The 18,934-nt window shown below is 49.2% G+C and overlaps 1 protein-coding gene across 5 annotated transcripts in view; it reads left to right on the forward strand.

The window, feature by feature from the left end:
- Positions 1-18,934, forward strand: part of LOC146816482 (exportin-5-like) — a 1,867,381-nt gene that overhangs the window by 141,705 nt on the left and 1,706,742 nt on the right. For all 5 annotated transcript variants that reach the window (XM_085610326.1, XM_085610327.1, XM_085610328.1 and 2 more), the window contains exon 8: positions 13,070-13,152. In XM_085610326.1, the coding sequence (XP_085466452.1) occupies positions 13,070-13,152 (83 nt within the window). The remainder of the gene's footprint in view (positions 1-13,069; positions 13,153-18,934) is intronic.

Consider the following 18,934-nt stretch of genomic DNA (forward strand, 5'->3'; position numbering starts at 1 on the left):
GTAGTAGAGTGAGTAGTAGAGTGAGTAGTAGAGTGAGTAGTAGAGTACTAGAGAGTAGTAGAGAGTGAGTAGTAGAGAGTAGGAGAGAGTAGTAGAGAGTAATAGAGTGAGTAGTAGAGAGTAGTAGAGTGAGTAGCGTGAGTAGTAGAGAGTAGCGTGAGTAGTAGAGAGTAGCGTGAGCAGTAGAGAGTAGCGTGAGTACTAGAGTGTAGTAGAGTGAGTAGTAGAGTGAGTAGTAGAGTGAGTAGTAGAGTACTAGAGAGTAGTAGAGAGTGAGTAGTAGAGAGTAGGAGAGAGTGAGTAGTAGAGAGAGTAGTGAGTACTAGAGAGTGAGTACTAGAGAGTGAGTACTAGAGAGATTAGTAGAGAGAGTAGAGTGAGTAGTAGAGAGTGAGTAGTAGAGAGTAGTAGAGTGAGTAGCGTGAGTAGTAGAGAGTAGCGTGAGTAGTAGAGAGTAGCGTCAGTAGTAGAGTAGCGTGAGTACTAGAGTAGTAGAGTACTAGAGTAGAAGAGTGAGTAGTAGAGTGAGTAGTAGAGTACTAGAGAGTAGAAGAGTGAGTAGTAGAGTGAGTAGTAGAGTGAGTAGTAGTGTGAGTAGTAGAGTAGTAGTGAGTAGAGAGTAGTAGAGAGAGAGTAGTAGAGAGTGAGTAGTAGAGAGTGAGTAGTAGAGAGTGAGTAGTAGAGTGTGAGTAGTAGAGTGAGAGTGTGAGTAGTAGAGTGTGAGTAGTAGAGTGTGAGTAGTAGAGTGTGAGTAGTAGAGTGTAGTACTGAGTAGTGACTAGTAGAGAATAGTAGAGTGAGTAGTAGAGAGTAGTAGAGTGAGTAGTAAAGAGTAGAGAGTGAGTAGTAGAAGAGTAGAAGAAAGTGAGTAGAGTAGTAGAGGGAGAGTGAGTAGAGAGTGAGTAGTAGAGTAGTAGTGAGTAGTAGAGAATAGAGAGTAGTAGAGTGAGTAGTAGAGTGAGTAGTAGAGTGTACTAGAGAGTGAGTAGTAGAGTGAGTAGTAGAGAGTAGTAGAGAGTAGTAGAGAGTAATAGAGTGAGTAGTAGAGAGTAGTAGAGTGAGTAGCGTGAGTAGTAGAGAGTAGCGTGAGTAGTAGAGAGTAGCGTGAGCAGTAGAGAGTAGCGTGAGTACTAGAGTGTAGTAGAGTGAGTAGTAGAGTGAGTAGTAGAGTGAGTAGTAGAGTACTAGAGAGTAGTAGAGTGAGTAGTAGAGTGAGTAGTAGAGTGAGTAGTAGAGTGAGTAGTAGAGTGAGTAGTAGAGTGTGAGTAGTAGAGTAGTAGTGAGGAGAGAGAGTAGTAGAGAGAGAGTAGCAGAGAGAGAGTAGCAGAGAGAGAGTAGCAGAGAGAGAGTAGCAGAGAGAGAGTAGCAGAGAGCGAGTAGTAGAGAGTAGTATTGAGTAGAGTGACTAGTAGAGAGTAGTAGAGTGTGAGTAGTAGAGTGTGAGTAGTAGAGTGTGAGTAGTAGAGTGTGTAGTAGAGAGTAGTACTGAGTAGTGACTAGTAGAGAGTAGTAGAGTGAGTAGTAGAGAGTAGTAGAGTGAGTAGTAGAGAGTAGAGAGTGAGTAGTAGAAGAGTAGAAGAAAGTGAGTAGAGTAGTAGAGGGAGAGTGAGTAGAGAGTGAGTAGTAGAGTAGTAGTGAGTAGAGAGTGAGTAGTAGAGAATAGAGAGTAGTAGAGTGAGTAGTAGAGTGAGTAGTAGAGAGAGTGGTAGAGAGTAGAGTGAGTAGTAGAGAGTACTAGAGAGTTAGTAGTAGAGACTAGTAGAGAGAGTAGAGTGAGTAGTAGAGAGTGAGAAGTAGAGAGTACTAGAGAGTGAGTACTAGAGAGTAGAGAGTGAGTAGTAGAGAGTGAGTAGTAGAGAGACTAGTAGAGAGTGAGTAGTAGAGAGTGAGTAGTAGAGTAGTAGAGAGAGTGGAGAGTGAGTAGTAGAGACTGAGTAGTAGAGAGTAGTAGAGAGGAGAGTAGAGAGAGAGTAGTTGAGTGTAGAGTGAGTAGTAGAGAGTACTAGGGCGTAGAATAGAGTAGTATATAGTGAGTAATAAAGAGCAGTAGTGAGTAGAGAGTAGTAGAGAGTGAGTACTAGAGAATAGTAGAGAAAGTAGAAAGTAGTAGTGAGTAGTAGAGAGTACTAGAGAATAGTAGAGAGTAGCAGAGGGAGTAGTAGAGAGTGAGTAGTAGAGAGAGTAGAGTGAGTAGTAGAGAGTACTAGAGAGTGAGTAGTAGAGAGTGAGTAGTAGAGAATAGTAGAGAGTAGTAGAGAGTGAGTAGTACAGAGTAGAGTAGAGTGAGGGGTAGAGTGTGAGGAGTAGAGTGAGGAGTAGAGTGAGGAGTAGAGAGTGAGTAGAGTGAGTAGTAAAGAGAGTAGAGTGAGTAGTAGAGAGTGAGTAGAGTGAGTAGTAAAGAGAGTAGAGTGAGTAGTAGAGTAGTAGAGTGAGTAGTAGAGAGTGAGTAGTAGAGAGTACTAGAGAGTCGAAGAGAGTAGAGAGTGAGTAGGAGAGAGAGACTAGTAAAAAGTGAATAGTAGAGAGAGTGGAGAGTGAGTAGTAGAGTGAGTAGAGAGTAGTAGAGAGAGAGGAGAGTAGAGAGTTGTAGAGACTAGTAGAGTAGTAGAGAGTGAGTAGTAGAGAGTGAGTAGTGAGTAGTAGAGAGTGAGTAGTGAGTAGTAGAGAGTGAGTAGTAGAGAGTGAGTAGTAGAGAGTGAGTAGTAGAGAGTAGAAGAGTAGTCGAAAGTGAGTAGAGTAGTAGAGAGTGAGTAGGAGAGAGGAAAGAGTAGTAGAGAGTGAGTAGTAGAGAGTAGTAGTGAGTAGAGAATGAGTAGTAGAGAATAGAGAGTAGTAGAGTGAGTAGTAGAGAGTGAGTAGAAAGTAGAGAGTAGTAGAGAGTGAGTAGTAGAGAGTAGTAGAGAGAGAGTAGTAGAGAGCAGTAGAGAGTGAACAGGCTCTAAACCATAGTTGCCCATCCAAACACAGTCCCAACGAAGAAACACCCCCTGGTAGCTACCAGGGACTCACAATAGGTGTGAGGTAGAAGGGGTGACCTAGCACCAGCACAGGCCGGACCGCGATCTCACCAGCCCACCCTATGTGTCAGGCCTCAATCATCACATTCCCCTCTCCCCGACAGCGTCCCGCGCCAGGCGGCCCCCCCGGACCACGAGACCCCCACCAAGCCTCCCGCCATCGTCAGCAGAACCCCCGCCACACCCCACCGCGCCACAGAACCACCCTCAACATGCCAACTCCAGTCGTAGCCCAATAAGAAAGAAGCAGCATCACTCATCCAAGAGGCCATCGGCAGTTCCTGGCGTCACCCCCGATAGGAGTGCGACGTCCTCCCCAGTGTCCTCCGACCCCGGCGAGTCCGCCCCCGCAGACGTCCGCTGGGAGCCCGAGCCCGCCGGCGACGCCGCCGCTCCAGAAATAGCAGAGACTGCCTGCAGGGCCGCCTGCCTCTCCAGCTCCGTCTGAGAAGCCAGCGGCGATCGTCCACTCTTGGCGCGTTGTCTATTACGGCGGCCCCGGCGGAGCCGCGGTCCGGCCCCCACCTCCGGGTCTCGCCGACCAGTGCCGTCCCCGCCCGCACGGTACCGCCCCAGCCAGTTCCAGGCGTCGTCCGGCGCATCAAGGAATGTAGATATCCCATCCACCATCTCCTTCAGACGGGCCGGAAAGTACAGAGCATACTGGAGCCCCTCCTCCCGGAGGGCCTTCTTAACTGCCATGAAAGAGAAGCGGCTCCGCTGGACCTCCTGGGAATAATCAGGGTAAAGAGAGACCGAAGCATTATCCACTTTGTACGGGCCTGATGCCCGGGCATTCCGCAATAGAAGATCTCGGTCCCTGTAATGCAGCAGGCGTGCAACCACCGGCCGAGGGGGACGGCCCACAGCCGGCGGGCGAAACGGCACGCGGTGAGCCCTCTCCAGGGTGTAGAACTGCGACAATCCTTCCGGCGCCACCACCTCTCGCAGCCACTTCTCCAAAAACTCAACCATTTTGTCCCCTTCAGTTCTCTTGGAAAGGCCCACCACCCAGATATTATTGCGCCGATTGCGCCCTTCCGCCTCCTCAGCCCTTTTCTCCAAGAGCTGCACTCTATGCGATAAGTCACTCAGGGAGGTCTCCGTCGCCCTCTGGGCAGGCTCCAGCGTCTCCAACTTGTGTTCCGTGGTTTTGACGCGGTCAACCAATTTGGCATGATCGGCACACAAAAATCCAAGACTCGTTATAGTCAACCGAGAGCATAGAGAGCGGCCGGTATGCCGTCGTGGTGGTGGAAACCCCGCCCTTTTTCAGCAATGGTACTATGATCGCCTCTCTCATAGTGACCGGAAGCCGTCCCAGACCCCACGCCTCCCTATATACCGACTGGAGCTGCGGCGCCAGGGTGTCCAAGTACGCAGCGTAGAACTCCACCGGGAGGCCATCAGCCCCAGGAGTCTTCTTCCGCGCCATATGCTTGACCGCTGTTCTGATTTCGCCCAGAGAGATCTCCGACCCCAGAGCAGAGCCCTGCTCCGGCTCCAGGCTGGGCAGCCCCGCAGCCTCCAAGTAATCGTCTAATCCATCTGGTAGACCCTGCATCCTACTCTGGTACAGCAACGAATAATAACCCAGGAACTGGTCATTAATCTCCTTTTGCGAGTGAACTAGGTTCCCCGTCGGCGCAGCCAGCGACACCACCGGGGAGCCCCGAACCGCCGGATCAGCCAGCCAGGCCAAAAGAGACCCCACCTTGTCTCGTTCCGCCTGTGCCCGCACCATATATGCCTTATGGTCATAGCAGCGGAGCCGCTCAACCTGCAGGGCTACCTCTTCCCGCGCCGCCAGCAGCTCCCCCCGATCACCCTCAGTTGCGTGGTCGTCCAACTCTGCCTGGCGCAGCCGCAACTCAGCCCGGTCAACATCCCGCAGCAACACCGTGCGCGTCCCAGCCACCGACGAAATGCAAATCCCTCTCACCACCGCTTTGAGCGCGTCCCACTCTTGCGCTCTACTCGTCGCCGTCCCCGAGTTGCTTAGGAAGTAGCGCTCCACACCGTCCCCCAGCTCCGCATTGAACACGGGATCCTCCAACAGCACCGGGTTCAAACGCCACGTAGGAATCGCCGATCGCTGTCGCGACCAGAGTATCGTAATCAAGCACGGGTTGTGATCCGAGAGTCTTCGCCAGGTACTCACTATAGGGCGTAAGCTCTAGGGCCCCTGGGGTACACAAAAAGCCATCCAGTCGAACATGTAAGTCATGCGGCACTGAATAAAAGGAGTAGTCCCTATCTAACGAGTGGTGTACCCGCCAGGCATCCACAAGACCCCACGCCTCCTGCCAGTCCCGTCGCACCTTAGCCACTCTACGCACCCCAGACTGAGCTAGCGGGGGGTGAGATCGATCCAATTCCACGTCCGTTACAGAATTAAAATCCCCCCGATAAACACCGTGCCTGCTAAGTACGCGCCAGCTTCCCCGAAAGCCGCGCAAAGAATGCAGAATGGTCGGAGTTCGGGGCATATACACTGCAAAATGTCACATCCCTACCGTCCAGACGGCCAGACACCAACACAGCGGCGATCGTCCACTCTTGGCGCGTTGTCTATTGCGGCGGCCCCGGCGGAGCCGCGGCCCGGCCCCCACCTCCGGGTCTCACCGACCAGTGCCGTCCCCGCCCGCACTGTACCGCTCCAGCCAGTTCCAGGCGTCGTCCGGCGCATCAAAGAATGTAGATATCCCATCCACCATCACCTTCAGACGGGCCGGAAAGTACAGAGCATACTGGAGCCCCTCCTCCCGGTGGGCCTTCTTAACTGCCATGAAAGAGAAGCTGCTCCGCCGGACCTCCTGGGAATAATCAGGGTAAAGAGAGACCGAAGCATTATCCACTTTGTACGGGCCTGATGCCCGGGCATTCCGCAATAGAAGATCTCGGTCCCTGTAATGCAGCAGGCGTGCAACCACCGGCCGAGGGGGATGGCCCACAGCCGGCGGGCGAAACGGCACGCGGTGGGCCCTCTCCAGGGTGTAGAACTGCGACAATCCTTCCGGCGCCACCACCTCTCGCACCCACTTCTCCAAAAACTCAACCATTTTGTCCCCTTCAATTCTCTCGGGAAGGCCCACCACCCGGATATTATTGCGCCGATTGCGCCCTTCCGCCTCCTCAGCCCTTTTCTCCAAGAGCTGCACTCTATGCGATAAGTCACTCAGGGAGGTCTCCGTCGCCCTCTGGGCAGGCTCCAGCGTCTCCAACTTGTGTTCCGTGGTTTTGACGCGGTCAACCAATTTGGCATGATCGGCACGCAAAAATCCAAGACTCGTGGACACTTGCGCTATGTCGTGGCCCAATGCCTCCCGCGTGTCCGATCTGGCCTTTAGGATTTGATCCAGTTGCTGCTGCCGGAGTCCCGCCGCCGAGGCGCCAGCCGTGTCCAGAGCCTGAGAGTCAGGCGGATCCTCCTGGTGTTCAGCCGGAGCCACCCCCGGGCCCCGCCGCGGCTTCCCCATGCCCGGGTCCCGACAACAGTCCAGCTCCAAAGCCGCGGAGCCCGACCAGTAAGCGGGGTCCTCGCACTGAGCTCCTCGGTCAGCAACAACAGTTCCAGGAACCACCCAGTGCAGCAACAGGTCCAGCAAGGGCAAGTCCCCAGCGCAGGGGCCACAGCAGCAACCGAGGCCAGGCAGGAGGGGGCCGGCGGGCAGCGATAGAAATGCGGGCGCACTGCGCGACCGTGGTCACACCAGTATTATGCCATCCACTTGGAGTCCGGCACCGCTCCCAGCTCAGCGCCGCAGGGGGTCACACAGCCCCGAACCCGTCCCATTGGATAAGGGCTCCTTCCGCCGCCCAGGATCCTCAGGCCCAGCATGCCCGACACCAACACCAGAAAGGGCGTCCGATCACCACAGCAGCCGGGCGATCTGGAAGCTTTTGTACTACCAGGGGTAAGTTTGGCAGAAGAAAATACTTCCTTTGTAGGAGCTTGTAGTCGAGGTGCCTTCTCAGGACTGAGCGCGGTGGGGCGGGACCCCCACAGCGCGATAGGGTTGTCTGGCGCCTCAGACGTCCTCCAGCAACCGCACCGTCCTCGCCGTGAACTCCACTTTCCATCCTACTCAGCTCCGGGACACCTCATGGTACTCATGCGCGCTACAAAACTAAAACATAAAAGTTACACTGAATACGTTGTAAATGTGCCGAAATCACTAACTGCATATGGTATCTTTTCCAGTTCTTACTTTGTTAAAACAAAAAAGAAAAACGTTCCAGGGCCGCCCTCATGAGGCCAGTGCAGCTTGCACTACACATTGCCCCTGCAAACGCTGCCAAAAACAGTGCCAACACAACTACTAACCATCACGCTCCTATAGGTGTGAAAGTTCAGACTATTTCAGATCCCCAAAGCTAAAAGTCTCTTGTTTGGTAGTTATTAGTCATGTTTAATGTATATTAAATGAATAATCAACTGTTGTTTATGCTTATCTCTAAATTAGACAAACAGTGCTGGTGTTGACAATTAGGTGCCGGTGCTAAACCCCGGAAGCAACCATCTCAAATTAAGCACTGATCTTTTCCTCGCTGTTTTCCTCTAGGGACCCATGTTGAGCACCAACTGTTCCTATAATGCTTTATAAGGTTCACTTGTATTCATACTAAAGCATGGTACAGCTATGTGATGTTTATCTTGCCTAGTGGTTTAACTGGGAGCTAGGTTAAGGCTTTAAATTCCATGACACGCCTCAACTGCAAAAATTATTGTATTGTGAGTTAAATAAGTCAGATTCCTTCTTAGCTCCTCAAAGGACTTCATGTTTGCCACAGCTCAGACATCACCAAGCTATTTTAGATTCCAAAACAGTCAGATGCCATGAACCCAGCTATTTTTATTGAGTTGGATAGCCATAGTTCCTTTGATCAGAGGATCTCCTGTGCGGTTCTTCCTGCCCGGCATATCCATTTCACTACTACTTACTTTTGTCTAACTTCATGATGGAGGGGTGGGATTGCTGGCAGTTTGGTGTCGTACAAGTATTTCAGTAGGTTTGCTCCCACTAACCGATCTAACTCCAGCTATAAAATTGGATTGTCCTTGTCCCCGATAAAATATCCGTTAAAAATGATGAGTTGTGCTGCCCAGTATTATAGTTATACATCTGCCATTCCTAGTCTCCCCTTGTACATAGTTTGAAAACCTTTTTGGAGGAAACTGTGCTTGTTTACCCACCCTCAGAAAATCGCAAGCACAGCCATGTGCTATCTTGGAGAAGCTTGAAGGGATATAAAAGGGGTAGTTATGCAGCATGTAGAGCATTCTCTGCAGTATGAACATCTTTGAATATTGCCACCCTTCCAAGTATTTTAAAAGGAACTGTGATGCCTCCTCTTATGTTATTTTCATTTTTTCTGACAGGAGGATCATGTTGCCTCTGTGGTGATGTGGATTCCTATGAATTTAAAATCTGTGTTTGGAGGCTAGACCACCATTGAGCAGCTAGTAGCCTCCCTGCACTGGGATGATGATGGATTTCCTCCACTTCTCCCCAAGCCCAGCTGCTTCCACTTACAAGTTCAAAATCTACATAAGCCTTTGAAAACTAGTGGAGTCATTGTACTGGGACTGGACATTTCATGGGTCCAGGCAAGCACCAGTTGCACCCTTGTAAGCAGTGACATGTACTAATACCAGGCACGAAAATGTTGTGCTTTTGATATATTGGGGAGGTAACTACTGTGTCCAACTTATTTGCCATTATTTTCATCAGGAATCTTTGCCTCATCGTTAATGAGGGCTAATGGGCAATTCTTCAATACAATCATCATCTTTTGTAAAGAGCTTCAAGATTTTCTAGGGGAGTTTCCCCATTTGTGGATTTCTCCTTTGCACTAGGATTCTCTTGAGGAGACACATAAAATCGTTCATGTATACTGTTCTGTGAAGGGTGGCACCATGGTGAATATGTGAAGTCACCTGTATCCTTGTCAATCTGACGTTAAGGTGGTGACCAAAGAGCACTTTCATTGATCATTTGTGATTGCAAAATCCAGTGGGAAATGCTTGCAACCATATTGCAATCTTTTTTGTTATGGTAGTACATTCAGATTTGTCAAAGGCAGATCTTCCACATCCAACTCATGAGCTCTAGCTAACATTACATCACTCTCGGAAGGTGTGGGTGTGGGATTACCTTTGAAACAGAGAAGGCCTTTGACAAGGTGGAATGGTTCTGATTTTTATTTAAAGCTTAAATCTACCATCCTTTTTCCTGAGTCCATTCTCTGTGAGATAAAGGTCGAATCCTAGGCAAGTCATTTTCAAATCAAGTCTATTGATTTTCTGCAACAAAATAAATAAATAGTTCCCATTACAAAGCATATCACCACCACAACCATAGCTACAGGCTGGAGGATCAAAGGATGCCAACATATAAACCTCACTACAACTACTCCTCTCTCCTCTCACTAAACCCTGTGCCCAATATAAAGGAGTGACTAACTCACAAGGAAACTCAACTTAATAAAGTAATGCAGGGATTTAACAATAGCCTAAAGATCCTCAAATCTTATTCTGAATTGGCCCAAAGCCCACACCTCCCCTCCTTCTACTCCTCAAGACAACCCACACCAATGTCCAAGATCCAACCTTATAGCTAGCTAACAACCCCTCTCGACAGGCTAGTGCATAGGCCAAAAAGATGACCCTAGGGATGTCTGAGGGAAGCAACGACCTTTGCCAAAACTTATGACTTGACTTCAACCCAAAATAACCCAACTTCCAAGACACAGGTGATAATCGAAGAGGGAGAGGCTTCAACCCTCCCAAAACTGCCAGACCACCAACTCACCACATCAAGATCCCCCTGGCACCACCCCTTCAGAATCCCAGTACCAGCAGTAACTTGCATGCTCATAAACTGCAGATTAGAAACTAAACATGCAACAGATCTAGCTGAAGCCATCCTGACCCATGACATTGACATCACATTTGTCACAGAAACATGGTTAAAGGACACCTCCTATCCTAGACCTACTAGTCCCTCCTGGCTTCTGCACCATCAAGAAAGACATGGAGAACCGCAGTGGCCTAGTTATTATGCACAAGAACAACATCCACATTCCAAAATCAGACTCGTATACCTACCCCACATTTGAACATATTGGCACAGAATTAACGATGAAGAACAAAACAGTGAAATTCCACCTCCTTTACCAACCACCAGGCAACCCGCTCGCTTTCAGAGAAAACATATTGTAACTGATATATAACTTATTCCTAAGCAATTTCAGTCTACACTGGAATGATGAGAAAGACGCACTCATACAATCCCTAAACGATCTCCTTCTCAGCAAAACCTTTTCCAGAACTACAAAAGACAAATCTATACCGGAGGCGCAACCCTGAACGCTATCGTAGCCCACAACGAAGCAGTAAGTATTGATAACATCCTTCCAGTCGACTGGTCGCACCACCATATCATTCTGTTCTATATCAACCAACCGGAAATACCCCCTATTCGTACTCAGAAAATCTTACAATGATCCTGCATTATAAGTCTGATTCCCCTGGAGGATCTGGAAGATACAATGATGTCTATAATTTCCCCTACCCACCCAACTGACAACCTCTCAATAGAAGATCTAACATTTCAGTATCACTCAACAATGTCATCCATCGTAGACCAACTAGCTCCCCAGAAACGTAAAAAAATTAGAGATACTCACTCAAGAGCCTGGTTCAACAAAGACCTCAACGCAGAAAGCAGAATATTGAGAACCCACCTAAACCCACCTTCAACAGGTCAGACTGGAATGCAGAAAACCCGAAAACCACATTGTAAAAGAAAAGGCTGCTTTTTCTCCAAAGCAAAAAAAATGGACCAAAGAACTGTTCAGCATCATCAAACGAAAAAACTTCAAAACCAGCAAAACAAAATTCCCATATCTCAAAAAACACTGTGGCACATTTGCGAAATTCTTCAATGATAAAATTACAAAGATCGAACTCTCCTTAGCCCCCCTCTACACTCTGCCATCCATTGCAAATTCTCCCCTCCGAGTGGAAGAAACCAACGCACCTTCACTGAACTCACAAAGGGTGGCCTTTCACCCTGAGCCCTCTGAATGTAATACTAACCTAGGAGCTCCGTCAACTCAGAGGAGCTGGATGACATTCAACTCACTCACGGAGGACAACATCTCCAAGATGATTACAAATTCCAAGCCCTCCTCTCACCTAGCAGACCTCTTCCGGCCTTCCTGGCGAAGAGCCTCAACTATGCCCACCGCTCTGGACCAAGATAATAAACAGCTCCCTGAGTAATGGGGCGATGCCCGACTGCCTCAAACTAGGACAAGTCGCTCTCTTGCTAAAGAAACCAGGTGCTGACACAGATGACCTCAATAACTACCAGCCCATCTACAAACTGCCCTTCCTGGCCAAAATACTTGAGAAATGCATGCTCTCGCAACTCAACCAACACATCAACTCCAACAATCTTCTTGACACACTACAGTCAGGCTTTAGAAAAGGATGTAGCATGGAAACAGCAGTACTGAACATAGCCAATGACATACACAAGTCACTGGACACCGATAGATGCTGCCTACTCATCCTCCTACACCTATCAGCAGCTTTCAAAACAGTCGATCACAAGCTGCTTCTAGAATCTCTCCAAAAACAGGTCGGAGCTGATGGCGAGGTCTTGAAATGGTTCACCACCTATCTTTATAATCAATCGCAACAAATAAAAATAAACAGACTTGTTCACCATAACCAGGTGTGATCCCCAAGGCTCAGTCCTGTCTCCTACACTCTTTAATATATACATGGAACTCCTCAGCACCACACTCAAACAAGAAAACATCCTCTACCACCTCTATGTGGATGAAACCCAGATTTACCTACAATTATCCTGGCTAGAGGAACTATGGCGAATAAACACCACTCATAAAAGTTCAAAACTGGCTCTCACACAACCACCAGAAACTCAACCAAGATAAGATGGAAATCCTACTCCTATCCATCAGTGGACAGGCCACCCAGGTCCAAGAGTGGATAAACACCACTGATGCCTTGAAGTGTAAATTGGCTCTACCCGAATCCATAATCTCTATGGGGATCTCCCTTGACCCAAGCCTGAGTATTACACATAAAGAGCACAGCTAAGAGTGCATTCTGCAACCTAAAACTCCTACACAAAATCAAGCCCTTCCTCCCCCCGAACGATCTAGAAACCTCCATGTAAGAAGCTGGCTTTGTATGTAGTGCACCAAAATGAGGTTCATTATGTAGAAAGCCCAGACGGCCCTTGTTGGCTTACATGGCTTAAATTATTAATCCCAAATGCACTCTTTATGGTAGTGTGGGCAAGCAGTTTAGGCTCATCAGTACAGTAGTGTTAAGCATTTGTTGTAAACACAGAGACAATAAATGAAACACACACTCAAGAAGAAATAGAGACCAATTTAGAAAAATAACGCAGACGTTTATATAATTTTAGACACCAAGATCATCAGAATCAGGTAAGTACATTAGACGTTATAGATTTTTCAGGAAAAACAGTTTAAAATCACAGCTGTCAGATTTGAGGCATGAGCCTCGAATGTGGTAATGTTATCCTATGGGAGAAACATTCACTGCATTGGTGCACGTACACACGTTTTTCAGGGTTACTCTCTTGACTTAAGGTGATTAGGGGCCAAGGTCTAAAGAACCACCAGCAGTTTGGATTTACCTGCCCTGATGTGTACGGGTGCAGAGGTGCTTGTCGCAATGGTAGCCTCAAACACTAAGTCAATGGAGAAACCTCTAAAAGAAAAACTGTTGCAAAACAAACGACCTAAGTCAGTCATATTATGAGTTCTTCGTGTGTTATTGTCCTACTAAAAGTACCAAGTACTTGGGTACCAAGGCCCACTTAAATGCTGCTTCCTTGGTGATTGTGGATATATTTTAATCATACCAAAGACGCCAAACATTGTCTGCCATAACATGAGTATAAAGGTGCTGTCACTTTTTTTATGCAATGTAGTTTAAATGTGTCAATATATATGTGACCATTCCTTTCCTTGCTTATGTCCAGGCTGATAAAGTTACTCCCGGCAGCAAGCCTCTTCTTCTGTTGTTTGAAGATTCTTCTACACCATACATCTTCTCTTCTTCACAGTGAGTACCCTGTCCTAGAGGTTTCCTTTCATGTAGCATTTATATAGGATGTTTATGGAGGACGGGCCTGGTCTTAAGGGCAGCAGACCTCTGGGTGAAGCAGCAAGAGTTTAAGGCAGACAGTAAGTTTAAGGCATACAGTAAGTTTAAGAAATACTGTGGAAGAAGGAATATATAAAACAGAGGTGCATATCAATAGAGAGATAACAGAAAATAGAGGGAGGTACCCTGATACTCTGAAAAGGGACGGGGTGAACAATATGAAGCAACACAAGGTATCCCTTTTCAAGGAACTATGTTATAGGTAAAAATCTCTGTATATAAGAGTTTACCTAAGTATGGATCATGTGCTTTATATGGATACATAGCACATGATCCATATTTAGGTAATCTCTTATATACGTAGATTTTGACCTATAACATAATTCCTTGAAAAGGGATACCTTGTGTTGCTTCATATCAATAGAGAGATGCCTTGTCAGTTACGTTATACCTGGTGATAAATAGGGATGTCAACAGATTACGATCTTTGACACCTTCTGAGGGCAAATATGCTAAGGAGAAACAGAGCAATGACAGTTTTGAACTGGTAGATTTTCTGTGTTTTTTTTATGAATTCTGCAATGTCTCAAATACAGGTCTAGTTTTCCAAAATTTGAGGCCCAACCATGAATGTTTGTTTGCCTGATTTTGTAATTTACCTAAACTTTGAGCCAGCCTAGGTTTTGGTTCAGCAAGGCCACAAAAAAGATTTTATTGGCCAAACAGTGTGTCTTTTTTACTGTGGCAGTCTTGAAAATTATATAAAAGGCATTAAAAAGGATTCCATCCTGGCGAGGGCCTGGCGAGGGAAGCCCAGGTAGATCTGTCAGCGTGGGCGTGATGTGGAAAATACCTTGGAGAGGGGTTAGAGAGCTGTTGGACAGACTAGTGTGGTGGTTTCCTTGTCACTGTTTATAGATACAGCCTGCGCCATAGTTTGGAAGGGCTAAGCAGTTCTTGAGGTCGGTGGGGTCCGCTGTCGGTTTCTTCAGGAGGGCGCTGAGCTCTGCATGCTTCCAGCTCTCCGTGAAGGTGGCGGTGGTGAAGGAGATGTTGATGATGTCCCGGAGCTGGGGTGCGATGATGGAGTCGGCCTTGTTGAAGACGTGGTGGGGGCAGGGGTCGGCAGGGGATCCGGAGTGGATGGTGTTCATCGTGCGGGTGGTGTCTTCGGTGCTGACCGGGGTCCAGTTGCAGAGGGTGGTGGTGGGGGGCGTTGGTTCGGTGGTTGGGTGCGTGGTCTGTGCGCCGAACCTGTTGTGTATGTCAGCGATCTTGCGGTGGAAGAATGAGGCGAGTGAGTCGCAGAGGTCTTGCGGGGGTGTGATGTCGGTGTTTCCAGCGCTGGGGTTGGAGAGCTCTATGACGATGCTGAAGAGTTCCTTGCTGTTGTGGGTGTTGTTGTCCAGTCGTTCTTTGAATGTTGTTCTTTTGGTGGTGCGGATCAGCTGGTGGTGTATGCGGGTGGCGTTCTTGAGGGCTGTCATGTTTTCTGTAGTCTGGTCGTGGCGCCAGGCTTTTTCGAGGGTGCAGCTATTTTTCTTGGATGTTTTGAGTTCGTTGCTGAACCACAAGGCTTTCTTGCTGCCGGGTCTGCTGGGTGGGTTCTTCAGAGGTGCGAGGTCGTCGGCGCAGTTGGTGAGCCACTGTGTGAAGTTTCGGGCTGCATCGTTTGGGTCCGTTGCGCTAGCGGGAGGGTTCTGGCTGAGGGAGGTGGTGAGTTGGTCGGCGGTGATCTTGTTCCAGCTCCTGCGGGGAGCCTGTTGTGGGTGGTGGTGGGTCGTGGTTTTTCCTGAAGTTGAAGTGGACGCAGCTGTGATCAGTCCAATGAAGTTTGGTGGAGTGGCTGAAGGAGATGTGCTTGCTGGAGGAGAAGACGGGGTCAAGCGTGTGGCCAGCGTAGTGGGTGGGGGTGTTCACCAGTTGCTTGAGTCCGAGGTTGGCGAGGTTGTCCAGCAGGGTGGTGGTGTTGCTGTCATTGTTGTTCTCCAAGTGGAAGTTGAGGTCCCCTAGGAGGATGTAGTCAGAGGAGGTGAGGGCGTGCAGGCTGATGAAGTCTGCGATGGCTTCGCTGAATTGTGTGCGTGGTCCCGGGTGTCTGTAGATGATAGTGCCTCTGAGGGTGGTCTTGGGGTCGGTGTGAATCTGGAAGTGAAGGTGCTCGGCGGCGGTGAGGGTGTCGTCAGAGTTGGTCGTGATGCGGATGGTGTTCCTGTGGATGATGGCGATACCTCCTCCGGTCTGGTTGGCGCGATCCCTCCGGGTGATATTGTATCCGCCGTCCGGGATGGCTATGGCGATGTCGGGGGCTCAGGAGGCGTTCATCCAGGTTTCCGTGAGGAAGGCGACGTCTGGTGAAGTTGTGTCGAGCAGGTTCCAGAGTTCGACGGTGTGTCTGTGGACGGAGCGGGTGTTGAGCAGGATGCACTTGAGGTAGTTGTTGCTGGTGCCTGGCCTTTCAGGTGCGGTGCAGGTCCGGAGGCAGGTGAAATTGCAGGCTTGGCAGGTGAAGGGTCCGTGGGTGCGTTTCGGGGTGGCTCGGTAGCAGGCGGAGTTCCTGCCGGGTTTGAGTGCGTTGAGGGTGGCGGCGTCGTAAGTCCGTCGTGTGGGCTGGCATCGTCGGGGGCCAAAGGTCCTGGCGCTGGGCACGGTCCAGGCGCGGACGGGCGCAGACGGGCTTGCCTCTGGCACGCCAGCGCAGCGGCCTGCATTAAGAAGGGTGGGGGAGGGAGGAGCTGCAGCTGGGAGGCGGGTGGCAAATGGGAACGGATGGGGGAGGGGCCGCAGGGGAGGCAGTGGCGGGAAAGGAGAGCGGGGGAGAAGGGCGCTGAAAAAAGACCAACAGCATTGAAGAACAGAGAGTGAGAGAAAAAACAGGCAGGCTAAAGGCAGAAAAACTTACGAAAAATGAAACGAGCAAAGGCAAAATACAATTAGAGGTCCTCTTCCAGGGGATCCTCATCAATAGTCATAAGCACTCAATAGTCATAAGCACTGAATATTCCCGCCCATGTGCGGGGACCCCGGAAATAATAAAATCATATATGTAAAAAACATACATATATACAGCTCTGTATATGTATAAACATATATTATTTTTTCCCAAGCAAATGCAGCCCCTAAAAAAGAAGGCTAGGCAATGTATAAATACACATCCAATAATACATATAGGTATAATAAAACACCTAAATCTTTTTTTTTTTTTTTTTTTTAATGAGGTAAACACTCATGAAAAAGCAAAAAAGGGAAAACTGTGGGAAACACAGATCTACAACACATTGCTAGCCTGCAGGCTGCATTGCAATACAATACCATAGAGACTGAAAAGCCCTGTATAGGTAAAAACTGGCACCGTGCCTTTAAGGCAGCCCTGGCTTCCATATCCCATCATGCCTCAGGGGTGACAGTTAGGTCAGTTGTTCTTTCCGGCTCCTTCAGTCAGGACCCTGGAATTCAGCTCTCTTCTTTTTGACTTTTTAGTCAAGAATTATTTGCATTATAGCAATTTTTTGGACTTCCTCTTATTAATATCTGGGAAGAAGTCAGTATCCTGTATTTTTCTGACTGATTTTCTGCTATTTTTGTCAGAAATATGCCTTCTTTATTTATTCCATGTCCATCTTGTAGAAAAAAGAAGGCCTCTTCAGACACACATGACGTGTGCATTGTCTGCCTGCCGGATTCTCACTCTCCAGCAACATGTCATCATTGTAAAGACCTTTCTAAAAGGACTTTAAAGGAGAGAGAGAGAGGATTAGACTCTACGGCTTATCAGAACGGTCGACGTCGAGGCAGCTGGTCCCTGTTTGCTCCCCATCGGCGTCGAGCTCGGCGTCGAAGACTCCAGCGGCGGGATCGTCGCTGAGAGGTGAGGAGTCCAGGGGTAGTCATGCTGCAAAAAGAAAATCGTCGTCGACTTTAGATACAGCGACGAAGCGGATGCGTTCCTCGTTGACGACGTCGACGTCTAAGAGATCGGCGTCGAAGGATCGGCGTCACAGGTCGACGTCTAAAAGGCATCTTTCGACGTCAAGAGAAGATCGCTCGACGTCGAAACACAGACATCGTTCGACGCCGAAGGAAGGACATCATTCGACGCCGAGGACGGTGAGAGATCAGTCGACGTCACAAGAGGTTCGTAGGCGTTCGACTCCGAAGTCTACGTCGACGTCGAGACCAAGATCGCCGTCAAGACCAAGTTCGCCGTCGAGGAAAGATCGATCGTCGGCGAAGAGAATGGCGACGTCGAGGCATTCGTCGTCGGAGCATTCGACGTCGAGGCAGGTGCCTCCGTCAAGACCGACGTCGAGGCAGGAGCCTTCGTCGGAGTCGGCGTCGAGGCAGGTGCCTCCGTCTTCCCAGGTCTCCAAGGCTTTGGAGAAGTCCATAACGTCGAGGCGAGATTCCCCGTCGGGGTCTAGACCTCCGTTCAGACCAAGTCCTCCGTCGACGACGAGGTTCTCGACGTCGAGGCAAGAAAAATCTCCATTGACCCTCGAGGAGTCAAGTCCCAGGTCTCCGGTGATAGGCCTATCGCCGTCGAGGCGGCCCTCTGCAGAGGGTTCTCAGGAGGTGTTGCATGTTCGCCTTACGATCCGGCCAGTCTCAAGGTGCAAATCCCCTCATAGACTGGTATATACAACTTCGGAACATGATTCACCACGTCTATCTATCTCGCCTTCAGGATCAGAGGGTTCGAGTTCAAGGTCCGAGTCACCGGAAATTGTGAATCAATCTCCAGTGCCTGCAAGAGAAAATAGTCCGCTGGAAGAGGGACATGCTGTACCTCAAAGTCCCGCAAGAGAGATACCTCAGGACCCGGCTATGTCTTACGCAGTTAAGGCCTCACTAACAAGGTTAAGAGACATGGACTTCCCTGCGAGACCGGTCAGATCACGTTCTCGGGGAAGAGAATCTCGACGTCGCTCTCGAACACCAAGGAGGCGATCTAGATCCTCCTCCCACAGGAGAGAGTCGACCAGATCGGAGAGAAGGCGCCGTAGGTCCCCTTCCTCCTCCCCGTCATCTAGATCATCCAGAAGGGATTATTCGCCGACACTCTCGGAGACACCACCCTCCAGGGTATCTCCGGTGGATGATATCTCTACTTTTCAGGAAGTGTTGTGTAGAGGAGCCACAAAATTAAATATCCCTATGCCGGTTCAGGAGATCACCTCCTCCATAATCTTTGAAACTCTTCATGAACGAGCAGTGTCACGCCCACTGTTGCCGTTAGTCCCTGGTTTGTTACAACCAGTAATGGATATTTTTCTCACGCCAGCGACCACCAAATCTGCACCGGCGCGGATTCTAAAAAAGTACCGTCCGGCTCCGGAAGATCCTTTGTTCCTAAGATCAGATCCTCCACCGGATTCTGTCATCACCGCTGCTGCCAGAAAGACGCATGCAGTAGCGGGGTCTTCAACGGTGCCCCCAGATAAAGACAATAAGACGCAAGACTCTTGGGGGAGGAGAGTTTGCGGTTCGGCATCTTCTAGCTTAAAGGTGGCCAGCGCCTCAGCGCTTCTGGGGCGCTATGATAGATCATTGTGGGACTCTCTCCAGAGGTTCATTGAAAAAGTTCCATCAGAGGATAGACGGGACTTTGAAGAAATTTTGCACGAGGGAAGTCTGGTTTCTAACCAGGTCATAAGTGCAGCGGCAGATGGGGCAACACTAGCAGCGCATTCTTATGCCCATGGTGTCACAGCCAGAAGATCATCTTGGCTCAGATTGACGG

The sequence above is a fragment of the Triturus cristatus genome, chromosome 6 (assembly GCF_964204655.1).
Source record: "Triturus cristatus chromosome 6, aTriCri1.1, whole genome shotgun sequence".
Taxonomy (NCBI): Eukaryota; Metazoa; Chordata; class Amphibia; order Caudata; family Salamandridae; genus Triturus; species Triturus cristatus.